This window comes from Penaeus monodon, chromosome 4 (genome assembly GCF_015228065.2).
Source record: "Penaeus monodon isolate SGIC_2016 chromosome 4, NSTDA_Pmon_1, whole genome shotgun sequence".
NCBI classification, from domain to species: domain Eukaryota; kingdom Metazoa; phylum Arthropoda; class Malacostraca; order Decapoda; family Penaeidae; genus Penaeus; species Penaeus monodon.
The window spans coordinates 35,667,829-35,676,424 of record NC_051389.1 but is presented as its reverse complement, the minus strand read 5'-3'; the positions used below and the strand labels follow the sequence as shown (position 1 = coordinate 35,676,424).

The following is an 8,596-nucleotide window of genomic DNA, read 5'->3' as shown; positions in this document are numbered from 1 at the left end:
ATGTAAACACATGGTTTACGTATGGTTACAGATATGAGTAGAGATATCTTTATGTGTAGAGGAAAGGAAAGGGAATGGAGGTATGACAAATAATGGTAAGTGCTGATATATTAGGCATGGTTACAGGTACCAAAATCATTGCAGGTAACATATTTAGCAACTATTGCCATTTATGAGGAATAAAAACAATAAAAAACACATGTACTGGGTGATCATAAGAAAGATTATGACTTTGGATGTAGTCTCAGAAAACACAAATGTTGCTTGTAATAACTTTTACCTTTTCCTGTCTTGGATTAAGAGAATATACTAGCAGTGGTACAAGTAGTCGATTTAGCAAATGATCTGCTAAGACAACATTTAAGGCTGTAATATCCAGTCTTAGGATATCATTGAGATAGTGAAGGTGGTCTAGGTGTTCTTGCTACCAGGTCAGCTAGACGCCCTCGACTGTTGTGGCTATGAAAAAACAAAGAATTCCTAAAGTTACAAAAGGTATCAGACTATGGTAAATTATTGCTAACACATATAGCAAGCCTCATTCCTAAAATCAAACTAAATTTTTTAACATTAAAAAACAAATGACAATAATAACTTACTCGACATCACTGCGGACACAATTTTCTAGCTCTAGTATGTGGTTTCCTATGAACCAGACAAGATTGGAGAAGTATGGAGCTGCTGTTCTATCCCTTATAAACTGAAGCATGGACTGATCATTGACACGATACACGTTTAAAGTTAGTGTGCGCACAGCAATTCGCACCATACTTTCAGGGTGGTTGAAAAACTTGATAGCTTCTGTATACAAAGGGAAGTCATTTGTGTGCTGTTGAGTAAAAATAAATGCATTATCAAAAAGGTATACCATTATATATATTAACCCAATGCTGCTGGTAAATTATAATGCTCACTATGTATTGTTTTATAAAATGTATCTATACATAGATGGTGCCCCAAGAATTCAGCCACTGAGTGACCTCCCCTGGTTTCCCCCTTCCTTGAGTTTTCAGGGGAAATGTGCTTTTTTTCTAATGCTATTAACCCATTCGCCCCGTTTGGCATCTATTCTTGCCATGCTCTCAATGGACGCCAAACCACGTTTGGCATGTAATCTTGCCATGGCATCTATGGGCCCCGTAACGTTTTGGCACGTATTTTTGCCTGTGGACGCCATAGTACGCATTTATATTTTTTTCAACTAATACTTGAGCTCGGTTACTAGTCTTATTTGACTGGTTGATAAATATGTGATGTCATGTAATTTAGGGACATTGTAATTGCGTAATTCTATTTATGACTTGTAATCAGTGATCTTTCACACTAGACTTGCATGATTATGATGTACCGTGGACGGACCTGGCTGGAAACTAATAATGCTTGATGGTGCATCAGGTCACATGGCATGATTCTGAGTGTTAGTCCATGTGAAGATAAAAGGTCAGTCAAGGCTTATTTCCAGCAGAACGATCGCAGGCCATGGAAGGTATGAAGTTATATTCTCTCTTACAAGTCTTGTACTAAAGAAAAAAAAAACTAAACTTACACAATTTGACATCACCATATCAAACAAAGCTATTTTTTGAAAAATAAAGTGAAGCTACATTCACTTTTGCTTTTCTTCCTTTTCATGTTGAATGAAAGATAAAAAACTGGTGTGATATCTTATATGGACAATGCACTACTTCTGGAGTTATCCAAAATGATATTTGGCTTGATGCTCTCGCTTCATTTGAACAGTTGAAAAAAAAGCACAAAAAAACGGGTAAGTCCCTACTTTTAACATCTCGTGCAAAAAATACAACGCTAACTTTTAGCAATCAAAGTGTGATGTCATTCTGATAGTATAGAGAAATTGGAAGCGATCAGGATATCTCCTCAATACAAAGGCGGAATAGATGCCTAGAAACAAACTGTGAGAAAAGTACAGTTTCTACACATTGCCATATATAAAAACCCAAATTTCATAATAGATCTATGCGATAGATTCCTGCCAAAAAATTATATGATGGGGGGGGGGGTTCTTTCGCCGCCGCGCCGCTCCAGAAAACAATCCCGTTGCGGCGGCCCACGCGGATGGCAAACATATTACCGTGAGCGGCGCTGAGCGACGAGCGAAAAATTCCGGGGCGAATGGGTTAATATTCATGCTATTATTATCTTTATCAACATTATAATTATTACAGTATTGTTCACAACAGCACTATGAAACAAGATCAAACATTTTTAAAAATCAAGGAAAAGGGTAAACAGGCGAGATAGGTAGGATAAGTAACTGACTCCTTGGTGATTGAGCACTTGCAGAGCCATCAATATGTAAATATAATCAGTAAACTAAACTCACTGTGAGTATGGTACGCTTGTACATGCCATCCCTAGCGGAACTGGGTTAAGGTACTATCATTTTTTAAATCAATTACTGCTCTGTAAAGAGCAATAATGCAAGCACGACAAAACCCAAAATCAAATTACATATGGAATGTGGCATAATAATAAGAACGTATGCATTAAAACTTACTTCATTATAGAAAAAGTGTATGGTGTGAGCATTGAGCTTCAGAGAAAGTGTCTTGAGGAAGGATATATAATATGCCATCACCTCCTCATCACTGAAGTCAAATTTATGGACAATGATGGAGTTAACATGGTTGTTGGAGAGCAGGTAATCTGGAAGGGGAAAGTGCAAATCTAGAAATATAAGGATTTCCTTTTACCAATCACCATCCTTATAATTATTATTCTTTATAGTGGTTAGAATAATTTCCAAGAAAGTTTGTCACTACAGTGCTTCATAAGGTCAAAGAATGGCAAAAAATATGACTCATTACAGGAGACATTTCACTTATTAATAATCCAGTGACCAATACAGAAAAGAGGTCAAGATTTCCTATATACATTTCTGTAGAGTACATGCATCAGGAGTAAAGGGTTAGTAGTAATAATAGTAATAATAATAATAATAATAATAATAATAATAATAATAATAATAATAATAATAATAATAATAATAATAATAATAATAATAATAATAATAACAAAAAACAACAACAACAACAACAATAACAATAATAATAATAATAATAATAATGATATTGTTAATAATAACAATGACTCTAATAATAGTAACAATAATGCCTGTAATAACATCATCCTCAATCATCATCTTTGTCCTAATTATCATTACTTAAAATCCTGATCATCAATGATGAGCAGTTTTGCTAATCTGCATGAATGGCTAATAAGTATCAAGCCTGAAAAAGTCTATCTTAAACTCAAGCATCTTCCACAAGAAACATTTTATATCAATATATCAACCCTAACATCTTGACAAAGCATAATATTTTCACCTAGATGCATATACAGTACCCCTAGTACAGCAACACGCATTTTCAATTGGCAACTTGGGTGATACTCATGCACTATCAAAACAAACCAGGCATAAAACAAATTGAAATTACTAAATCAAAATGCAATCAGCAGTATACCCATTCCATATACACAATTTTATGAAGTTGAAAATAAGTCACTAAATATAATAACACAAGAATGTTGTTGAAATTTTTGAAAAATTATTTCTGCCTTCAAGAACGGTTGGCTGGCAGAATATTTTCCCTACAATATGACAATAACATAAATAACAAAGATGCAGATAACAACAACAACAACAACAACAACGTCAACAACAACAATAATTATTATTATTATTACTATTATCATTATCATTATTATTATTGTCACTGCCTCTGTCATTGTCATTATAAATGCATTCTCATTACATAAGCAACATCATTATTATTGGTTTATGTTGTTGCTATTATTATTTATTATTATTATTAGTATTATTATTATTCTGTAGTATTGATCGAGTTATTATGAGGAGGATATCAATTATTATATACACGAGTACCATGCACGTTCATTGTAATATGAGCATAATTACTTGACTAGCATTATCATTATTATCAGTATCATGATCATCATTAACAGGATTATCATTATTATTATCATTATGAACATTATAGTTATTATCATTATTGTTATTATTATCATTATTGTTATTATCACTATAATCATTATCATTTTTTTTGTTATAATTATCATTATTATATTATTATCATCAATATTATTATTATTATTATTCAATATTATTATAGTATTTATCAATATTATATTATATATTTTATGATTATCTAATCATTATCATTATCATTATCATTATTATTATTATCATTATTATTATTATCATTATTATCATTATCATTATCATTATCATTATCATTATTATTACCATTATTATCATTAATAATAATAATAATAATAATAATAATCAATAAATAATAATAATAAAATAATAATAATAATATTATTAATTATTATTATCATCATTATCATCATCATTACTATTATCATCATTATAACAACAATGATGATGATGAAATAAACCCTAGTTTCTTCTGATACTGAAATAAGAAAGCTGTGTAATGAAATCTGTGTAATGAAATAGAATGGCTCAAGCTGCCATTAAAGAGTATGCCTACAGTGATACAAGCAATGTTACAGCAAAGGTCAACAAACACATTCTGAATGTATTCTGACAAGGTAATGTTTGTAGATCTCTTCCCGGGGAATTTACATCTCATAAGGTTTCAGTCCAAGCTCTACGCTTCACTTTGTAAGATTGTACCGACGTTAGACCTTGAAATATACGAAGAGAAGTAGCCTTTGCAGAGCACCAAGCGAGGCATCACCACTGATCATTGATTACTGTTTTATTACTGATTATTATTATTTTTGATTCTGGATTATTGTTTTCCTACATCATTATTGTATTAATTCAATCTTTTTCACTTAAAATATTCTCTAGTTCATTGATTAGTAGGTATATTCTTTATCTCAATAGACAAGAAGCTCAAAAGTGAGAGATAAATTGTTCATGTTCTGATGAGATGATGATGATGATGATGATGATGATGATGATGATGATGATGATGAGATGATGCTGATGATGTTGAGATGATGATGTGATGATGATGATGATGGATGATGATGATGATGATGCTAATGATGATGATGAAAAAAAAAAAAAAAAATATATATATATATATATATATATATATATAATAACAATAATAATAATAACAATAATAATAATTCAAGTAATCTCTCTTATCTCCTTTTGTTTGCAGTTAATTTCACTTGCTTTAAATACTGTTAATGAAATTACAAAAATGGAAACCATAAAAAAAAAATTCCTCTGATAAAATATTAAGCAGAGTTCTAGGCCTGCATTCAAAGAAAGAAAAAAGAAAAAATGAAGAAAAAAAAAAAAATATATATATATATACATACATACATGAGTATATACCATACATATAGATAAGACATGATATTATACATACACATACATATACATACAGCATATACATACATACATACATACCTACATACATGCATTACATACATACATGATATGATATATATAGATATGATATATATATAATATTATGTATAATAATCTATAATATATTATATATATATATATATATAAGAAACACCTCATTATACCCAAAAATCAAGAAAATCTGAAAGATATTTTTTCAATTAATATCTACCAATCCATCTAATCCACGAAAGTGCCATTCAACCTCAATATTTTCAAATATATAAAAAATATCCCCAATTAAGTCAAATTGTAACCAACCTCAAAAGTAATTTAAAACAAAATATCATACAATGCCACTGTAAACTTACATAGTGAAGTCTCATTTCTAATATTTTCAAACAGGATGTTGAGGGTCTGCAGAAGCTGAACGCACACATAGCTCCCACATTTCTGTTTCATAATCCGCAGAAAGAAGGAAAGCATGTTTTTCTCCAAGAAGAAGCTGCAGTGGAGCGAGGGAAAGTCAGAATTAGAACAAGCAACTCTTTCATATATATACTGTACATATTTTATATATATATAGTGTATATGTGTATGTGTAAGTGTGTGTGTATGTGTGTGTGTGTGTGTGTGTGTGTGTGTGTGTGTGTGTGTGTGTGTGTGTGTGTGTGTGTGTGTGTGTGTGTGTGTGTGTGTGTGTGGTGTGTGTGTGTGTGTGGTGTGTGGTGTGCGTGTGTGTGTGCGTGTGCGTGTGCGTGTGTATCTATATCAATATTTATACATATACATACAATACAAAACATACATACATATACACATGCATATATCCATAAACCCATACATACACACATACATATAAATATAAATATTTTTTATATACATATATATTTATAAATCTATAAATGTATATACATACAAATATATATATATTTTGTATATATACATATATATATGTATATGTGTTTATATATATATATACATACATATATGTACATGTGTATATATATACATAAATATATATTAATATGCATATATATAAGTATAGGTATACATATTCGTGTGTGTGTGTGTGTGTGTGTGTGTGTGTGTGGTGTGGTGTCGTGGTGTGTGGGTTGTGTGTGTGTGTTGTGTTGTTGTGTGTGTGTGTGTGTGTGTGTGGTGTGTGTGTGTGTGTGTGTGTGTGTTGTTGTGTGTGTCGCGCGCTCGCGCGGCACATATCTGTTGCAGCATGTGAGAGTGCATTGGTATGTGCATGTGAATGTGCCTGTGTGTCCTTATGCTTGCACTCATGCCTGTGCATTTTTTTGTAAGTGTAAGTGTTTCAAACTAAAAAATATAGGCAAATTAAATACTTTTTTTTAATGAAAGTGAGAATATACATGTATACTTACTCAAACACAGAGGAGTCATTTTGATCTCCCCAGATGAGTATTTCTGCAATTGATCGAAGTGTCTCAACCAAGAGACCCCGGTTGCTGTCTTGTACAACTTGGTTTTTGCTGAGCACATTGTACAAATACCTAGAGAAAAAAAAAAGGCATAAACAGGCAAGCCTTTACCTCACTGTCATTAGTGGAAAAAATTATTTAATTCCATGGTAGATACAATTACGGCATTGATTAATCAATAGATATTAATATATATATATAGATAATATCTATATATATTATATATCTATATTATATATATATATATATATATATATATATATATTATAATTTCTATAATAATATATTAAATATATAATTATATAATTATATATAATAATATATATATAAATATAATATTATACTATTATATATATGTAATAGAATAAATGGAATAAGTAATTTAAAAAATTGAAATATGGGTCGTGAATAATTAATAATGCCATATAATTTCTCTTTCAAAACTCATTAAGGGACACAAAAACTTAAATGTGCATAAGATTAGGCTGTTCAAGCTATGTAAAAACTCTCTCAAAGATGAGCATAAGCAAACAGACCAGGCTGGTGACCCCACGCTCCCATTCTTCTTGTAATACAACTGGACAAGCAGGTAAAAATAATACTTTTAAAAAAGAGTAATCCTTCGCTTTAGCCTGTTGGATCTGCGGTGATGTGCAGCCTTCACTGGATTAAATCTGGGCATTAGGTAGTCTGATCGCAGAAGCTTTGTTTTTGCAATTCCAAGGTCTATTTTTATTCATTGCTATGCGTGTCAAGATGGTAAATAAACTCTTTTCATTAAGCTATTTTCACATTGTCTCTGTCAGCTAAATTTACATATATACGCGAATAACAATATTTACAGGTTATCATTTTTTATTTTTGGTATTATTCAATTTTCTGTAACACAACCTGTATGCCCATCATGGTGAGCCGGAAATAGGGTCCTGGCATGCGAAATAGTGCCTTACTGGAGCAGTGCTATTTTAGCCATTGCTGCAGATGGCACACGCCACCTTCATTTATCACTTGAAATCATGAATGATCCCCTGCCTAAATGTACCTAATCTTCCTCAAGAGCTTTGTACACACTGATGATAAATCATATGCATCAATTTCCATGACAGCATATTCTCGTAACTGAGAAACCAGCAGATAAACCACTGAACCCCAACACACACATCAAGAACGAAGGTACCTCTCAAAAAAATAAAGCTACTCATTAACATATCAAATCAAATTATGTACTTCCAACTCAACAATCCAATTAAAATCAACAGATGATCTAAATAATCCAAATTTCAAAAATTAAATCAGAGAAAACTCTTTAAAGAATCTTAGGAGATGGCAAAGCAAAATATTCAGTGATTGATATAAAAAAAAATCTGCGACCTTTGACATGAAATAAATCAATTTGGAAACGGAAAGTTCCAATGTAAGCAAACTGCCTTAGTAGAAATCAAGGGTGCTTCTATGGCAATATTGAGAAAATTAACATTGAAAAAAATCCAAAAGTAAAGATGATATCATTCGGCGAACAGATACCCAAATAAAAGAAATAAACAGAATAAATAAACAAAAACAAAAACATAACACATACATTTGTTCAAACATTAACCAAAGCACACAAGAACTAGTAAATTCCCCCAATAACATGGACATTCCCCAACACCATTTAAATAAATCTCCAACACTAGAAAAATGACTAAACGGAGAGAAAAAATAACCCCATGGAATAGCCAATGTGAAAAGAATATTTAAACTAATATCCAAATGTTTTTTTTTT

The 8,596-nt window shown here is 31.3% G+C and overlaps 2 protein-coding genes across 2 annotated transcripts in view; one reads left to right on the top strand and one right to left on the bottom strand.

Moving 5' to 3' along the window:
• The window catches only part of LOC119572543 (protein CLEC16A homolog), a 4,339-nt gene extending 4,156 nt beyond the window's left edge, over positions 1-183 (top strand). Inside the window, exon 3 of the mRNA XM_037919646.1 lies at positions 145-183. Within this exon, the coding sequence (XP_037775574.1) occupies positions 145-183 (39 nt within the window). The remainder of the gene's footprint in view (positions 1-144) is intronic.
• Positions 184-282: 99 nt separating this feature from the next.
• On the bottom strand, positions 283-6,999 carry LOC119572541 (protein CLEC16A homolog). The gene is made up of 6 exons (XM_037919645.1): positions 6,995-6,999; positions 6,775-6,903; positions 5,752-5,885; positions 2,519-2,667; positions 600-829; positions 283-459 (listed from the first exon to the last, which is right to left on the bottom strand). Exons 1-6 carry the CDS (start codon positions 6,997-6,999, stop codon positions 390-392), a joined length of 717 nt encoding a protein of 238 aa, XP_037775573.1. The 3' UTR covers positions 283-389.
• Between the last annotated feature and the right edge of the window lie 1,597 nt (positions 7,000-8,596).